The 18,582-nt window shown below is 42.5% G+C and overlaps 1 protein-coding gene across 1 annotated transcript in view; it reads left to right on the top strand.

Annotated features, from left to right (window-relative positions):
- The first annotated feature begins 1,942 nt into the window (after positions 1 to 1,942).
- TICRR (TOPBP1 interacting checkpoint and replication regulator) overlaps positions 1,943 to 18,582 on the top strand; it is a 43,365-nt gene continuing 26,725 nt past the window's right edge. Inside the window, exons 1-8 of the mRNA XM_025893142.2 lie at positions 1,943 to 2,699; positions 7,060 to 7,336; positions 8,477 to 8,715; positions 9,839 to 10,073; positions 11,071 to 11,200; positions 13,754 to 13,893; positions 14,877 to 15,095; positions 17,913 to 18,064. Of these exons, the coding sequence (XP_025748927.1) occupies positions 2,037 to 2,699; positions 7,060 to 7,336; positions 8,477 to 8,715; positions 9,839 to 10,073; positions 11,071 to 11,200; positions 13,754 to 13,893; positions 14,877 to 15,095; positions 17,913 to 18,064 (2,055 nt within the window). The 5' untranslated portion in view covers positions 1,943 to 2,036. The remainder of the gene's footprint in view (positions 2,700 to 7,059; positions 7,337 to 8,476; positions 8,716 to 9,838; positions 10,074 to 11,070; positions 11,201 to 13,753; positions 13,894 to 14,876; positions 15,096 to 17,912; positions 18,065 to 18,582) is intronic.

Below are 18,582 nucleotides of genomic sequence, written 5' to 3'. Positions count from 1 at the left end.
GCAAAATGACAGAACTGAAAGAAATAGACTTATACGCAATTAGAGTTGAAGACTTCAACATCTCTCTCTCAACAACTGATAGAACAACTAGACAGAAAGCACAGATACAGAAGAACTCAAAAACACCACTAACCAACAGTATCTAATTGGTATTTATAGAACACTCCACTCAACAATGGCAGCATATACATTGTTTTCAAATACTCAAGGAGCATATATGAAGATTGACCATATCCTGGGCCGTAAAATAACCTCAACAAATTTAAAAGAATTGAAATCGTACAGAATGTGTCCACCAATCAATAAAATCAAGCCAGAAATCAAAAATAGATAACAGGGAATCTGCAAACAATTGGCAACTAAACAACACACCTCTAATTAATCCATGGGTCAAAGAGGAATTGTCAAGAGAAATTAAAGAATACACGGATATAAGTGGAAAAAAATACAAGGTGTCCAAATTTATGGGACACAGATGTGCTGAGAAGAAAATTTACGGCACTAAATGCATACCTTAGGAAAGAGGAAAACGCTCACCTAAATAATCTATGTTCTCACTTAAGGAATCTAGAAAAAGAAGAGCAAAATGAACCTAAAGCAAAACGAAGGAAGAGGAAAATAAAGAGCAGAAATCAATGAAATTGAAAACAGAAAAAAAAATCAATGAAATGAGCTCATTCTTTGAAAAGATCAATAAAACTGATAAACCTCTAGTAAGACTGATATTAAAAAAAAAGAGAGAATACAAATTGCCAATATCAAGAATGAAACAGGTTTCACTGCAGACCCTGCAGACAGATGGAGTCTTGAACTGAACCCGCAGCTTTTACTAAGCCTCCCAATGTCATCCTCCTCATCTGGATTTTAACCCCTGACAGCTCTGTATATCCAACCCCTAAGGGTTGATTGACCCACGATTCCCCCTTTCCTTGACCTTCCTACAGTATACCATAAACAAACTCCCCCTTTGTCGTCAGCCTCTACCGTGAACATTCCCTTTACCTTCTTGCCCTTTTGGAAACCTGGCCTCTTCTATTTGCAACAGGAAATACTTTTTATTCATTAAGTGTATCCCCCCCCCCACTATGAAACAAGGAAATACAGAATTATAGAAAATTTAGAAAAGTGTACTATATATCCTTTTTTAAAAAAATCAGCACCATGTCATCACCATCACAGACAACTTTCCGTACAGTTTTAACAGTTTAAAAATATACACATAGATAGAAAATCGGGGGTTCTCTCTGTTTCGCAGTACTTTTTTCAACTATTGTTACGTATAATAAGCTACATGATGTTCCTTCCCATTAGGGTGTACTATACTTTAGTCATTCGCACTTGAGCTGTTTTCCAATCTTTCTCAAGTCAGGTAACTCTATGATGTACAAACGTCTTTTATTCTTCAGAGAAATTCCTTCAAATTGTTGGGGCAAAGGAAGTGAACTTTAAATTGTTAATAATTTTTTCTTAAATTACAGAAAACGAAAGTCTTCATCATCGGATTCTAGGGTGGCTTCATCCCAGTTTGATTCAGACCATCTCCAATTCCCTCCCTGTACCAAGTTTGCAAAGTCTTAGTATACTAACACCTCCCAGCAGTCCGCACCTACGCCTGCGCACAATCGCCCAAACACCGCCCTCCAGCCCAAAAGGGAACCTTAAGGACACGCCCCCGAAGCACAACCTCTTTAAATTTTAAAACGAAGGCCCAAGCCAATGAATGTGAAGTTTCTGCCGGAACACGGTGCCCCGCTCACAGCCACGCCCTCCACCAATCAGACAGAGAGCTTTTCCGTCGTCCTTCCAATCAGCGCCAAGGATGGAAGTTACTCCCGTAAGTTACGTAAGGCAAGTGACCAATAGGAGCTGACTTTGGGGGCTGACTCCGCCAATGGCAGGAGCACTTGGAGAGCGCGGGAGCTTTTCCACCAGGGCTCCTGAGGGAAGCGGTGAATGGCGCAGGTTCTCTGAAGCTCGGGCCGAGAAGAGAGCCGCGCGGGCCCCTGCCGGAGCCACGGGGAGGCGGCGCGGCCGACATGGCCTGCTGTCACAACGTTATGCTGCTGCTGGACACCGCGGGCGGTGCCACTGGCCGGAGCCCGGTCCGGCGGGCCGCCCTGCGCCTCCTCACCTACCTGAGTTGCCGATTCGGCCTGGCCAGGGTCCGCTGGGCCTTCAAGTTCTTTGACTCTGAGGGGGCGCGGGGCCGGCCGTCCCGGGTGTCTGACTTCCGCGAACTGGGGGCCCGCTCCTGGGAGGACTTCGAGGAGGAGCTGGACGCCAGGCTCGGGGACGTCGCCCACGGCGCCCACCTGCCGGGCCCGGCGCCCAGGGCCAGCCACACGCACAGCGCCCTGATGGAGACGCTGCTGGACTACCAGTGGGACCGGCCCGAGATCACGTCGCCCACGAAGCCGATCCTGCGCAGCAGCGGGAGGAGACTGCTGGACGTGGAGGGCGAGGCCAAGGAGGCCGAGACCGCGCTCGGGGGCTTCGCGAACGCGGTCTTCCTGCTGGCCCCCTGTCCGCATTCGCAGAGGGAGCTGCTGCAGTTCGTGTCCGGCAGCGAGGCCCAGGCTCAGCGCCTGCCGCCTCCCCCTAAGCAGGTGATGGAGAAGCTGCTGCCCAGGAGAGTCCAGGAAGTTATGATCGCCCGAAAAATCACCTTGTACTGGCTGGATACCACCGAGTGGCCGAAGGTAAGTTCGTGGTACACTCGGGCTTGGCGCACGGTGTCCTGCTGGTTGACCGGAACCTGACCGGAACCTGGAAGCGTCTGCAGAGCAGCTGGGAGACTCGGAACCAGACTAGCACGACTAGCCTGTGTGCCTTCAGAAGGGAAGTCCTGTGGTCATAAACCGGGACAATAGGTAGGTCCTTGGTACATACTAAGGTAAGCGTTTAGGGCCCTTACCTGCCTTCCCAGGTTCTGTGTTTCCTACACACGACGAATACTCCAGCGTATTGAAGCATCGGCCAGTCGGCCAGCAAATCTCGACCCCGTGTTCTGTCTCATCGGTCACGCCGAATGCCAGTGCTCACTCTCCTGCGCCAGTCCAAACTGCTAACGCCTTGCCCCGTGGCAACTACTTAGTCTCAACTTCTGAATTTCCACGCACTTTTGTGGCACTTACCCTTTCCCCGTTATATCTTCCCATATGCAAGTCTCGTACCTTCCATCTAGTCTAAAAATACCTCAGAGGCAGGCACACACACACCTTTGTATCCCCTGCAGATGCGTATTGAACATTGTACGAGTTCAGTAAATAGTTGTTGACTAAAGCTTACAGTTGTAAATGGCTCATTTGGAATTTTGTTGAGGCAGGGGGGCCCCTGCTCCTGTTAAGTATCCCGAGATAAGTATGTATTTTTTTTAAGATTTTATTTATTTGAGAGAGAGAGAGAGAGAGAACGGGTGGGGGAAGGGGCGGAGGGAGAAGCAGACTCCCCGCTGAGCAGGGAGCCCAATGCGGGGGCTCAATGCCAGGACCCTGGGATCATGACCTGAGCCAAAGGCAGAGATTGAGCCGCCCAGGCACCCAATAAGTATGTATTTTTACCCTCACCATTTTCCTCCTGTCACCTTCATTTAATTAACAAATAGTCATTGAGAAGCCATTGCACCAACTGCCTACTATACTGTTAAAGTTGCGGAGGGCGTGGTGGTCAGCTGAGGTGGTTTACCTTCTAGTGAGGAAGCCACCCACATTAAACAGAAATGAATAAACAGGTGAGCAAGAGGACGTAGAAGGGTGGGGTGGGGGAGCTTTATGAGCAGAGGAGGTGAAGGAGGAGGAACAGGAAGGTTGGGAAAGAACATTCCAGAAAAGAGCAGGTATAAAGATTTGAACTGGAAAGGAGCTTAGTTTCAGAAAGCACATGTCTATAGGACCTAGGCAGTAAAAGTGCGGATTTTCTTCTAATTGATGAGCAGTGGCTTAACCAGGTAAAAGATGTGATTCCACTTATTGGGAGCACATGTGACTAAACTAGGAGTGGGTTAAATTGCAAGATTACAAATGGAAAATGAGCAGGTACTTAAAAAATGATATACCTTGTTAAAATTTCCAACATGCTTTCACATTCAAAGCCCAGAAATGGTAAATGGTAAATGTAAAATAAGGCAGCGGTGGCTTGTCAAAGAAAAGGAAAGAACAAAGGTGTTTAAGGGGATTGTGAACGTTTGGTGGAGAAAATGGAATCCTAGACCTTAAAATTTGTTAAGGCAGCAAATCAAGTGTTGGACATAGTACACAACACATAACTGCTTGATTTGGGGTAACTGATACCAAATCACACCAAAGACTTTATTCTGGAATTATATCAAACACTGGCTGGAAAGAAATCTTGGCAGATGGGGCTTGCAGATTCTTCTGCCTTTTCTTTTTTTGGAATAGCATTACAATAAGTAGATTGACAGTAACTTCTCAAAGATCTCTTCCAGTTCTGACATTCCACCATCTGAGGGGATGGGTCTTCTCTGAGGCTTCCCTTCTCACATCTGCTATGTTGTTTACCCTAAGAAAATGCCCATCAAACAAGCTTTTCTGGAATTTTTTTTCTGGTGAAGAGTCATCTTTTCCTATTCAGAAAGCCTCTGCCCAGCCACACTGAGGAGACAAAAGGGAGTTTTAGGTTAGTGCTTGGAGAGCTCTCACTACAGGGGTAGAGAGAAGGGAAGGAGAGAAAATCCAGGTCCTATCTTGTGGAGCTCACAGTCTGGGAAACAGAACTGGAAGAAATTAGAACCTGGACTCACAGACTGGGGCGAGAGGGATCCAAGCACAGAACTCTTGCAGGATAGAAGGGAGCATAGGAGTCCACTGGCATGCTTTCGACTTTATACCTGATTTATTCAGCCACATTAATTACATATCTGCTGGGTGCTGGATGTACCATTAGTGAATCGGACAGATGTAGTTCCTGCTGTCTTGGAGATAAAAGTTTTTTTTTTTTTTTAAGTAATCTCTACACCCAGCGTGGGGCTCGAACTTAACCCCGACATCAAGAGTCCCATGTTCTGCTGACCGAGCCAACCAGGTGCCTCTGAATTTATAGTCTTGTGGACATTTATAAATCTCCAAATTTGAAACTTATCAGTAAGATTTGTCTCTCACTTAATCTGTAATATGCATAAAAATGAAAAATGTGACCATACTCTATATAGTGATTGTTAATGTTTTTTAATCATGTATATGTATTCTCATCAAAAGTTAATGTCTTTTTCAATTCTTATTGAAGCTTTACCTTTCAGTTGATAAGCAGATTTTTTTTTTTCCTAGCTGTCCTCTAGCCAGAATATCTAACAATTTCAACAAATATTTTGTTTCCCTTTGGCAAAAAATCCTAATCAGGATCTATGGTATATGAACTAGCTTACTATTCTCCCCCATAGTGGTGAACACAGGCATGGACAAATGGATGGTAATAGCAACTTTTAATTAATTGATTAATTTCCAAACTGGCATGCATAACTGGAACAAAAGTTTTACAATGTATTGTTTATCTTCACTTCATGAGATATTTTCTGTTGTGCTCCGATATTTTCTATTGTTTTTTTTTTTTGATGCTGATCATGAGCCAATTGATCCATCAAAGGATCCATTCGAGTCCACCAAAGGGTCATGACCCTCATTTTAAAAGCACTATCCAAGATAGTTCTTGGTTCTTGGAATAGTCTGTTCTTGCCTTGCTGTGACCTTGGGTACTCTCATGCCCCTTTTTGAACTCGAATATATGAAAAGTTTGGAGATGACTTTGAAGACCTCACATTCCATAGCAATTTATGATCTATAATTGTTAACTCCTGTGGAGTAGGCAAACCAGCATAATAATTGTATTTTGGGGTAGACGCTCTTCCATCATGTTCCTATACTACTTGAATATTGTCATGTTATATTGTGATGCTGAGTTAAACATTTCACATTATTGCGGTTTTACTCTACCCCCAACTTTAAGATTCTAGAAGACTAAGACTAGGTCTTGCTAATCCATGGCATATAAAGGTTGCTCAGTAAAAGTTTGTTAAGGGGTGCCTGGATGGCTCAGTCGTTAAGCGGCTGCCTTTGGCTCGGGTCATGATCCCAGGGTCCTAGGATCAAGCCCGCTTTGGGCTCCCTGCTCCGAGGGAAGCCTGTTCTCCCTCTCCCACTCCCCCTGCTTGTGTTCCCTCTCTCGCTGTGTCTCTCTCTGTCAAAAAAAAAAAAGTAAAATCTTAAAAAAAAAGGACAATTCTTATAAAAAAATAAATTAAAAAAATAATTTGTTAAAAGAAGGTTAAATGGGGCGCCTGGGTGGCTCAGTTGGTTAAGCGACTGCCTTCTGCTCAGGTCATGATCCTGGAGTCCCAGGATCGAGTCCTGCATCGGGCTCCCTGCTCAGCAGGGAGTCTGCTTCTCCCTCTGCTCCTTCCCCCTGCTTGCGCGCGCTCTCTCTCAAATTAAAAAAAAAAAAAAGTTGAATGAACAGTTGTCTGTGTGTGAGGAAATAAAGACTGGCTTTTACAGAGAAAGCAGGATTTGAGCTAGATTACCCAAGTTGGAGAAGAAGGGGAAAGCATGGGAAACAGCATGAACCAAAGCACAGAAGATAAAGTATGGTGTGTTTAGGAAACAGTAAATGGTTCAGTGTCCTGGAAGGTAGCAGTGGGTGAGGGAAAGATAATGTGTTTGGAAAGGTTGTTTAGGGCTGAGCTATACCCAAGAGTTACTTTATCGTGGAGGCAGTGTGAAGCCCTTGAAAGTTTTTACAGAAGTAGCGCGATCAGATTCATGATTTGCAAGAATACTTAGAGCACCATAGAGGACAGATGAGAGGTAGGACACAGACTGGAGGGGCTGTACAGTAAGAGTCTAGGCAAGAGATGACAAGGGCTGTAGTGAGAGCAGGCTGTATAGTAACAGGATACTGACCGTTTGTGTGGGACTTAATAAACACAATAATTGAGTAATTTGATCCTTTAATGTAGATGTCGACTTTACTTTCTCCTGCTCTCCCCAAGCTTTATTTATGGATGCCTCATTTATAACCACCTGAGTTTCTTTGTAATTTTTATTTTAGTTGTGGGAATCCCCGGACCACCTTGGGTACTGGACAGTGTGCGAACTGCTCCACCTTGTAGGAGGCACTATCTTACCGTCCGAAACTTTTAGCCAGGATTGTACTAAAGCTGGGAAAATCCTGCTTGGTAGTGAAAAAAAGCTGGCAAGTGAATCTCCCCTCTCTTCATGGATTTCAACTCTGCCACCTGATGCCACTTTGAACTGTTTGCTCTATAATTCTGCCTATGAAGCCTCATTTCCACAGATGGAAGGAATGTTATTTCTCCCTGTTGAAGGTAAGCAAATACTCTTTGGGGGGATTTTATGGTCTCAGGTACATTGATTTCTTCAAGGCAAGCCCATGCTTTTCTTTTAGAGTTTCCGATAGCCTAGGCACTCCATTAATGCCTGTAATTAAAAGGTGTCTGTGCAGAATCGGTACCACAGGAGAGTGTTGAACATGGACTCAGTGTATCTGCCAGCCCACCTTTAAAAAGAACTAGTGAGTGATTTTTAAAGGATTTCCCAGCTGTTGAAAAGAAGGATAATAGTGTTCAGGTGCCCAAGCAAAGGGGTGGTAAGATTTCCTGTCTCATAGAAGAGACTGATAAATGGAAGACCATAGAGAAACAATGATTGATTAAGAGAAGAAATAACAAATAAGTCAACAGCCTCTGAAACTGGTGCCTGTCACCAGGAAGAGCCAGCATGTTAGACTCTTCATAAGTTTACTGTATGATCTGTAGAGTGAATCTCACTTCTGAATCCCTTATCCACACAAAAGTCCTACTCTGTAGAGATGTATACATAAACTATGTTATATACATTGTGTGCAGTTTAAGGAAATTTCAAGAGTAGTTTTAAGCAGTTTTGTCATACATAATCTTTAGAATTCAACATTCTTATGTGATACACTGTATTTCACAGATTTAAGCAGTGTTGTCTTTTTTATAACTCATGAGTATTGCTTGAATACTTATTTCTTTTTTTTTTTAAAGATTTTATTTATTTATTTGAAAGAGAGAGAATGAGAGATAGAGAGCACGAGAGGGAAGAGGGTCAGAGGGAGAAGCAGACTCCCTGCCGAGCAGGGAGCCCGACGCGGGACTCGATCCCGGAACTCCAGGATCATGACCTGAGCCGAAGGCAGTTGCTTAACCAACTGAGCCACCCAGGCGCCCTGAATACTTATTTCTAAGGCGTAATTATTGAGAAGTTCTGACATTTAGTTGGACCCTTGTGATTCCATTCATATGTAGCTCTTCCTGTAGAACAAAATGCACTTGCTCTGCTGGTCTGTGGGCAGTGGGATGAGGGATGAAGCATGAAGTGACAATCCCAGTACCATGTGGACAATCTCATTTTTTTCTTCTTACTATTAAATCTATTTTTAGTAACAATTACATTAGAATCTTAATATTCCTTATTTCTAACAGGCAAAGAGACTCAAGAAACATGGACGGTCACCCTAGAGCCCTTGGCCATGCATCAGAGACATTTTCAAAAACCAGTCAGAATTTTTCTAAAAGGCACGGCAAGCCAGTGGTCTCTCCCAGCAAGCAGCATGTTGGGCACGGAGAGCTGGATGTTACAAAGTCCAGAGGAGAACAAGTCAACGCAGAGGATGTTATTTCAGCAGCTGGTAAGCAGGCTGACTGCTGAAGAGTTACACCTGGTAGGTACCTGGCACATGCTAAATTATTCTTGTCTAAAAACACACTGGTGAGGTGAAATTAATGTGTTTATAAAGTGCCAAGGATTGTTCTACATGACGTAGTTTCATCGTGACAATGCTCCTTAGTGAAGAAACAGTTTATAAAACTGCATGTACCTTGATTCCAACGAAGTTAAATTATATTCTTATATGGGAACAAAAGGCAGTGGGCTGAATGGAATGCAAGTATTACTTTAGGGTGGTGAAGTAATGCCTGGTTTCTAGTTATTTTGTAAGTGTTCTATTATATATTTATTAACTTTATATAATATCATTTTTTAAAAGCCCTACGCTGTAAAATTAGGTGTAATAGGGTTCAGTAGTTACACAAACTTAGAAATGTCTTCTGAAAAATACATATATACCCAGATTTGATTGAAAGGTGATGGTTATTTTTAAACAATGAGCAAATTTCTTACCTTACTTTGTCTTTTGCCTTTGTTACCTCAGAAGGCTTCTATCTTCTGGATCCCATTGTGAGACACTTAGAGAAAAGCTGTATAGTCTCTGAATCGATGTTGTTCTAAGAGTTGTGTATTCTTATAGAAAGAGCACTGGGTCGGGAGTCAGGCGGTCTGGATTGGGTCTCAGCTCTGCTGCCCAACTGTATGATCTGAGTAAATCCCTTAAGTGGTAGTACTGCCTTGTGGTTAAGAGCATGGGTTTCGAATTCATATGTGCTTGGCTTCTGCATCTTACTAACTGGGTGACCTTAAACAGGTTATTTATTTCTCAGCCTTAATTCCTCCTCTGTAAAAAGGGGATGATAATCATTTTTACCTCAGAGTGAGGTTGTGAGGCCCTCAGTTTTGAGGACTCAGTGAGTTATAATAAGCACATAATAAGTGCTTAGTAAATATTCCTGGTAACCTTAGGTTTTTCTTTTTTGTAAATTGAGAGATTAGGATTATATGGTCACTAAATTCAGTTCTAGCACTAATACCCATCCAGCCTGTCTTTTCTACAGTTTTCTCTTTTATAATAACAGTCTTCGGGGAAACTATCATTCTGTCTTTTACTAAGCTACATTCTTCTTTAGCCATAGGACAGCCATCTTCTCAACTAATTAGAACTTCTGATGTAGGTTGCCAGTGTGGACCCTGGTGAAGGCTGGCCCCCCATCACGGGAGTTATTTCCCCCCTCTCTACCAACGCTGCAATCCTCACCGTGTTCCGCACTGAGGAGGCTGAATTTCAAAGACCTTTTCTCCAAACAGTTGTGGCAGAGAGCCCCCAGGATACAGCCTCCCTTTTTTCTGATGTTGTAGATATTGTATTGAATCAGATTCACAATTCACTCGAAGATCCTGCTACCTGTGGTAAGCTTCTGAACCAATAACTAACATACTCCAGGGCAGTGGTATAGTTTTTTTCCACCATCAGAATTTTTTTTTTCACTGTGCTCTTAGTAGAACCCCGATATCTATTATAAAACAGATAAAAGTAAGCTACAGTGCTTCAGGCAATTTAAGTCATTATTGTTTATAGAAATCCTAAAGCACTTCTGAGGGGTCCAAAGGCTCTGTGAAACTGGGTTGAAATCAAAGGTATAAGATGTGGGTTGAAATCAAAGGTATAAGATGAAACTTGTACTAATATATTTAATGAAGACTGCATATAAAGCTGTTGTGATTCTGTCTACCTTCCAATTTGTTGCATTGTTACTAATAGAACACAAACCTTATTTATGCTAGGTAGATAGAAATATCAATTTGATACTTATTCCATTAATTTATTCAGATTTATTGAGTGGCTGCTGTGGCAGGCACTGTTCTAATGGGAATGTATCAGAGAACAAAATAGACAAAAGGCTCTGTTCTTAGTGTACCATCTAGTCGGGGGAAACAATAAGTAAGGAGGTTGCATAGTATGTTTGAAAGAGATAAGTGCCATCGTAATAAAGCAGGAAAAAAGGAATAGGGAGTGTAAGGGGGTGGGAGGGTTGCAATTTTGAACACGCTTTGTTGAAAAAGTAATATTTGAGCAAAGGCTTGAAGGAAGGTGATAATGGGAAGAACGTTGCTGATAGAGGCAACCCCAAGCACCAAGACTCTGGAAGGGTGTGTGTCTGGTGTGTTTGAGGAGCCGTGAGCTAGCCCACATTTATACATTGTTGGGGTAGCGTTTTTCATAGACAACACAGGCCCGTTGGAATTGGTGGTGTAGATGAAGGAATGTTGTTAATGATGTCGCCTTGTGTGTCCTTTGTGAGAGTGCCGCCTGTCCAAGGGCAGAGCAAGCGCTTGCATTCTCCGCTTTGGGCCTAATACCTCTTTTTCTCTCCTTCCTCTCCCATCTCTGCTCCTGTCCCTGTAGCTGCTGCTGTTCCAGAGTGGGCCCAGCAGGAGCTCGGCCGCACCGGTCCCTGGAGTGCGGCTGTTGTGGAGAAGTGGTTTCCTTGCTCTAACCTTAGTGGTGCCAGTTCCAGTTTGATGGAGTCATTTTGGTAAAACTTCTTTATTTCTCTGGATATTGGTGGATGAAATCGGCTTTCACTTATCTGCACATGGGTTGGTTTGTGTCGTATAGTCCAATAATATTAAAAACTAATTAAAAATGGAGAGCATTGTTTAATGGTTATAGAGTTTCAGTTTTACAAGATGAAGAGAGTTCTGGAGATGGAGGTGGTGGTAGCTTAATTATGAATCTTCTTAATACCCCTGAACTGTGTACTTAAAAGTGGTTGAGATGTTACATTCATGGTATGTATGTTTTACCACAATTAAAAAAAAATTGGAAAAAATTAATTACAGAAGTAAAATGCACTCATTATGGAAGTCAGAAAATATTTGGTATTAAACCTCAGCAAAAATGAAAAATAACATTTGTGTAATGCAGCTAAGTTTATACTTCAAGGAAGATTTATAGAACTTATCTTTTAAGGAAGAAAAGTTAGGGTGCCTGGGTGGCTCAGTTGGTTAAGCGACTGCCTTCGGCTCAGGTCATGATCCTGGAGTCCCGGGATCGAGTCCCGCATCGGGCTCCCCGCTCAGCGGGGAGTCTGCTTCTCCCTCTGACCCTCTTCCCTCTCGTGCTCTCTCTCTCTCTCAAATAAACAAATAAAATCTTTAAAAAAAAAAAAAAAAGGAAGAAAAGTTAAAAACCAATTAACTAAGGGTCCACTACAAGAAATAACACAAGGGAGTAAACCCCAAAAATAAGACAGTAATAAAGATAAGAATAAACATGAATGACAGAAAAAAAAATAGAAATCAACAAACATAAAGTGATTTTTTTTTTTAAAGATTTTATTTATTTATTTGAGAGAGAGAGAATGAGAGATAGAAAGCATGAGAGGGAAGAGGGTCAGAGGGAGAAGCAGACTCCCTGCTGAGCAGGAAGCCCGATGTGGGACTCGATCCCGGGATTCCAGGATCATGACCTGAGCCGAAGGCAGTCGCTTAACCAACTGAGCCACCCAGGCGCCCCATAAAGTGATTTTTTGAGAAGCCAAATAAAATAGAATTATCTATAGCAAAATCAAGCAGTGTTTTTGTTTTTTAAAGATTTTATTTATATGAAATAGAGCACAAGCAGGGGGAGTGGCAGGCAGAGGGAGAGGGAGAAGCAGGCTCCCTGCTGAGCAGGGAACCCAATGTGGGGCTGGATCCTAGGATCATGAACTGAGCCAAAGGCAGACGTCTAACCGACTGAGCCACCCAGACACAACCATATTAGAAATGTAAAAGAGGGGCGCCCAGGGCTCAGTCAGTATAGCATCCGATTCTTGGTGTCGGCTCATGTCATGATCTCAGGGTCATGGGATTGAGCCCTGCGTCAGGCTCTGCACTCAGCAGGGAGTCTGCTTGAGATCCTGTCTCTGCCTCTGTCTGCTCCCTTCCCCCCCACTGTCTCTCTCAAGTAAAGAAATCTTTAAAAAAAAAAAAGTAAGAGATATAGAAGAAATTCAAAATAGTATTAAGACGTAAAGTTAAGATTTATTTTTTGCCATACAGTTGCTCCAACACCATTTGTTAAAAGATAGTCTTTTTCTCATTGAGTTTACTGTGGCACCTTTTTTTTTTTTTTTTTAAAGATTTTATTTATTTGAGAGAGAGAATGAGATAGAGCATGAGAGGAGGGAGGGTCCAAGGGAGAAGCAGACTCCCCACAGAGCAGGGAGCCCGATGCGGGACTCGATCCCGGGACTCCAGGATCATGACCTGAGCCGAAGGCAGTCGCTTAACCAACTGAGCCACCCAGGCGCCCCCACCACACTTAGGGAGAATTAGTCTGCTTCAGACCTGCTACATATGTGAAACTGAGAGCCCCAGCAGATTCAACTCATGTCGCCATAACTTTCTCCTACCCTAAATCAAATAATATCACATAATGGAGGACAGTGAAATACAAGTAATGCATTTTGAAAGTTGTGCCATTTTCATAGTTTGCTTAGCGACTGATCTGTAGTCCTAGGCAGAAAAGCATTTGATAACTAATCACCCCCTCTGCCCCACTTCATCCCCTTGTCATCAATCCCATATTAGTTTACTACTATGTGAAAGAATTATTCAGAAGTCACTATGACACTTAATATACTGTTACATCAGTATATTAAGTGAGTAAAAATTCACCGAGTAAAAAATAACTGGATAAGTCAATACTGTATGTCATGATTAATGGTTTTGTGAACAGGTTGCTTCCATTCCTGAGTGTTTTTGTGTTTTTTTTTTGTGAGGGGCTTAAACAACAAACATTTATTGTGTCACAATTATGGAGTCTACAAGTCTGATCATTTAGGTGTTGCATGGGTTGGTTTCTTCTGAGAGCTATGAGGGGGGAGTCTACTGCATATTTCTCTCCTATCTTCTCGTGTGAGTGTTTAAATCGTAAGTGAGAAGAGAGGGACCTTTTCCCTCCTGAGAAAAAAATATTTTTGAAGTCTTCTTGTGTGGACATCTTTTGATTAACTTTTAAAAGGATAATGAATTTTGTTGTTATAGCATTTTGGAAAAACCAGAATTTCAGCTTTATACTAGACATCTTGCCTTGTTCACAGGTTACTACAGGCTGCCTCATCTAATAAGGAAGAGTCTTCCAAAACTGAAAGTGAATTAATATGTTGCCTCTCTGAGCTCTACCAGAGAAAGTCTCGGGAAGAATCCGTTGTGTCCAATCAGGAAGACAGCAAAAAGAAACGTAAGTGCATAGACTGTTTTTTGAGCGTGTATGTTTTAAAAGATTGGCATTCCCTAAAATGTGGTTGAAATGGTAACTGAATAAGAGAAGGACAAGTTCTTGTATTTCAAACTTGAAAATGATTACATTAGTTACAAAAGTGATATTAAAAAATCGCTCACAATCCTACTTTCTTAATAAACCATTTCCGTTTTTAGTTATGACAGAAATATAAATCCAACTTTATGTGCTGCTTATAAATACTCATCTGCTACCTTGCCTTTTTGGTTACTATTCTACCTCATTGCTTCACAAGATTTACAAAATTCTTACGTTGTCGAACAGATTTTCAGTTTTTATCATTATAAATAATGAGTGTACATCATGCATGTGATTTTTTTTTTTTTTTTTAAGATTTTATTTATTTGATAGAGATAGAGCAGAGACACAAGCAGGGGGAGTGGGAGACAGAGAAGCAGGCTTCCCGCTGAGCAGGGAGCCTGATGCGGGGCTCAATCCCAGGATCCTGGGATCATGACCTGAGCCAAAGGCAGGTGCTTAACAACTGAGCCACCCAGGCGCCCTGCATGTGATTTATTTTTTGAGTGCCTTCCTTAGAATAAGTTGTCAGGAACAAGTTACTGTACCAAAAAGTGGGAGAAAGTAGCTTTTGATGCAGACTGCTCAATTGCCTTTTAGGAGAGTTTCGTCACAACTCTGACCATTGGGGAACACCAAAATGGGTCTGTTTGGCATTTGCCTTGCTAAAAATCATCTGATCCTGTTGCGATGTTTCGTTCCTAAATCTCAGTTTAAAGAAGAGCTGTCTTTCTACTCCAGGTTGTAGGTACAAGGAGATGCACGAACCCCCAAATTGAGATCCTCCTAAAGGGATATGCTTTATTTCAGTATTCTTTCACAGACTCTTTCATCTGAATTAAAGTGGTTCCTAAATTGGCAGAAGTGAAAGCTATTTTCCTTTTCTCTCCATGCTGTTTTGGAAGGAGGGGTCCCTCGGACTCCAGTGCGGCAGAAGATGAACACCATGTGCCGCTCCCTGAAGATGTTGAACGTGGCGAGGCTGAACGTGAAGGCGCAGAAGCTGTGTCCAGAAGGCAGTCCAGAGGCGGCCGGGGAGAAGGGGGTCCAAAGGCCGGCCAGTGGGAGGACAGCAGATAAAGGGGAAAACCGAGGAAGGACACTAAGAAGCTCTAAACCTAAAGGTATTCCTCAGTTCCACAGCTTTTTGGTGTCTAAGGCCAGGTTTACTCTTTCATACCCTCAGATTCTTGTAAGTTTTAATCCTATCCGTCAATTAATGAATATTTATCAAACATCTGCTGCATTCCTCAAAGTATGTTATGGGGAATACAATAAAAATAAGATCGTGTCCTATTCTCAGGTTTAAGATCCAGCCGCAAAGATGATAATAATTCATATATGCAGATACACACACACACACACACACACACACACACACACACACACACACACACACACACACAATACATAACAAACTAATGCAGCCTAGTACCCGAGAGAGCCAGGAATCTACAACAGGAAGGACTTGCCTGTTGGGGAAGTAAAGACATACTAGGACTGGAGAACTGAAGGGCAGTCTTGGGCCAGAACAGGCTGAGGGGGCGTCTCAGGAGTCAGGGGAGCCCAGGCTAGATGCTGAGGAGCGAGCAGAGTTGAGATGGCAGCAAGGTAAGAGAGAGCGTGCTAGAAGGGGATTGGCATAAGCAAAGTCACAAGATGGGCCATGGCATGGCCATACGAGAGGTGGTTAAAGAAGCTTTATACATTGAGGAATTAAGGGAGAGGAGAAAGCTTTGGGAGTGATCGAGGGTATTGAGGTCTTTCAGAGTTGGGCAGAAGAATTGCGTCCAGTAACATTACTTTTACTATTTTTTTTTTTAAGATTTTATTTATTTATTAGAGTGAGAGCATGAGAGCGGGGTGAGGGGTAGAGGGAGAAGCAGACTCCCTGCCGAGCAGGGAGCCTGACGCGGGGATTGATCCTAGGACTCCTGGATCACGGCCTGAGCCGCCCAGGTGCCCCTAATTTTTACCATTCTTTATTTGTTTTCTAAAAGAGGGATAAAATTGCAGTAGGTTTCTCATTTCTCAGGGCACTTTCAGAGCCAGTCCTGTGGGAGGACTGTAAAGATAGCTTATGGACTTCGGGCAATAACTGCGTGATGTCACCTTTGATTTCTTTTGAGAATTCTGGAATAAATAAACGAATTCTCCTTGAAGCCTTTTTTTTTTTTTTTTTTTTTTTGCCTGTGGAATGTTAGAGTCATAGATGATCATCAGTCTGAATGAGACAGAACATGTTTAATGAGCTAATAAAAGTATTCGAGAATGTGGATGGTTCATTCAAGGGAGAGCAAAATTAACAGCACCCAAGACTGTGTGCTATTAACTGTTTCTGGACTAGATTCTGAGCAGAAATAGACCTGCCCGACAGTGGCACACAGCTTTTTGACAAAGGTGCCCCAGTAATTCAGTGGCCAAAAGATAATCTTTTCAACAAATGGGTGTTTGTATGGAGAAAATGAACTTCAACCTTACCTCTTACTAGTATTTCAAATCTCTGCTCTATTTTTTCATTGTAATGTTGCTTATTTATGTTTCTCCCATTTTAAACGGCTCAGTTTTATTATAGGTTTCTATATTTGGGTTTTCAGAGAATCATTGTTTTGTTTCTGTTGATCTCTCTTGTTTCCTTTTTTTCTTTTCCTATTGTTCCTATCTTTATTCCTTTTTGGGGTTTACTCTCATGTTATTTCTTGTGTTGGACCCTTAGCCGATTGGTTTTTATTTTTATTTTTTTAAAGATTTTATTTAAGAGGGAGGGAGAGAGAGAACATGAGCAGGGGGAGGGCCAGAGGGAGAAGCAGGCTCCCCACTGAGCAGGGAGCCCGATGGGGGGCTCAATCCCAGGACCCTAGGACTATGACCTGAGCCAAAGGCAGGTGCTTAACCAACTGAGCCACCAAGGTGCCCCTTTTTTTTTTCTTTAAAAGATTATTTAAGTCTATGAATTTTCCTTTAAGTTTAACTGCATTATACAAGTTTGCCATATTCTGTTTTCACTGATACTTATTTCTAAATATTTTCTGACATCCATAATGTAAGGGAATTTTTTAATCCAATCTGATAGTTTCTTTTACCCAGCAAGTATATTTGTAAAATAAATGTTTATAATTACTGATAAGCTTGGATGTTTTTTGGTGTCTTATTTTGTGCTTTCTATAGTTTTTATTTTTTCCTTTCTAGCAGACTATGGGATTAATCAAGTTTTATTTATTCCTCTTTTTCCTTTCTGTTAGGTTTGGAGGTTATATAGTTTTATTTTGCTTTTTTAAGATTTTATTTTTAAGTAGTCTCTATACCCAACATGGGGCTTGAACTCACAGCCCTGAGATCAAGAGTTATATGCTCCAGGGCGCCTGGGTGGCTCAGTCGTTAAGCGTCTGCCTTTGGCTCACGTCATGATCCCAGGGTCCTGGGATCGAGCCCCGCATCAGGCTCCCTCCTCATCTGGGAGCCGGCTTCTCCCTCTCCCACTCCCCTTGCTTGTGTTCCCTCTCTTGCTGTGTCTCTCTCTGTCAAATAAATAAATAAAAATCTTAAAAAAAAAAAAAAAGTTATATGCTCCATCAATTGAGCCAGCCAGGCACCCCTATAGTTTATTTTCCATTAATGATTATCCTTAAATTTATAACATGCACACTTGATTTGCAAAGCCTTAAAATTACCATCTCTGCAATTTCTCAGCCTCCACACTATTGACATTTTGGGTGGGGTAATCTGTTGTGGGGGCTGTCCTTTGTGCTGTAGGATGTTTAGCAGCATCCCTGGCCTCTGCCCACTAGATGCCAGGAGCATCCTCCTCATCCCAACCAGTCTGGCAACCCAAACACAGTCAAATGTCCCCTGGGAGGCAAAAATTTCCAGTTGACAGCCACTGGCTTAAACAATACAATGACTTCAGCTAGATGTGATGATCAATTTTTTTTTTTTCATAGATTTTAAAACCGAAGAGGAGCTCCTATCTTACATACATGAAAATTACCAAAAGACTGTGGCCGCAGGAGAAATCACGTTGCATTCATGTGCTCAGAATATGATATCAACCATTAAAGCATTCCTAAAATCCAAAGGCACCAAGGAATTAGAAGTAAGAGAGTATGGGGTGGTTGGTTGCTTGTTGGTGGGTTTGGTTCATATGTCTTGGGAAATGACTATTATGTGGTATGTGATTCACAAGTAAGATAAGCAAGGGGGTGAACATAATTCCAGACCTTGGAAGGTGGACATGGTGAACTGGTAAGGCAGAAACCCAGGAAATAGGCCAAGTGAAGGTAGTGGTAATTACATATACTTCTTTTCTAATGAAATCTCTGTCTTCAGCTCCATGTTAGCTGCATGAATTAAGCTGGTGTTTCTTACCCAGAGTCACCTAGAACACTTTTAAAATGCTGATGATGCCTGGCTTCCTCAAGACCAACTGAAACAGATCTTTGGGGCTTGGCTGGGCATATGTACTTATAAAAAGCTTGCTGGGGCGCCTGGGTGGGCTCAGATGGTTAAGCGTCTGCCTTCGGCTCAGGTCATGATCCCAGGGTCCTGGGATCGAGTCCCGCATCGGGCTCCCTGCTCCTTGGGAGCCTGCTTCTCCCTCTGCCCCTCTCTCTC

This window comes from Callorhinus ursinus, unplaced genomic scaffold (genome assembly GCF_003265705.2).
Source record: "Callorhinus ursinus isolate GAN/ISIS: 27379988/994484 unplaced genomic scaffold, GSC_fseal_2.0 scaffold45, whole genome shotgun sequence".
NCBI classification, from domain to species: Eukaryota; Metazoa; Chordata; class Mammalia; order Carnivora; family Otariidae; genus Callorhinus; species Callorhinus ursinus.
This window is presented reverse-complemented; position numbering and strand designations above follow the sequence as displayed.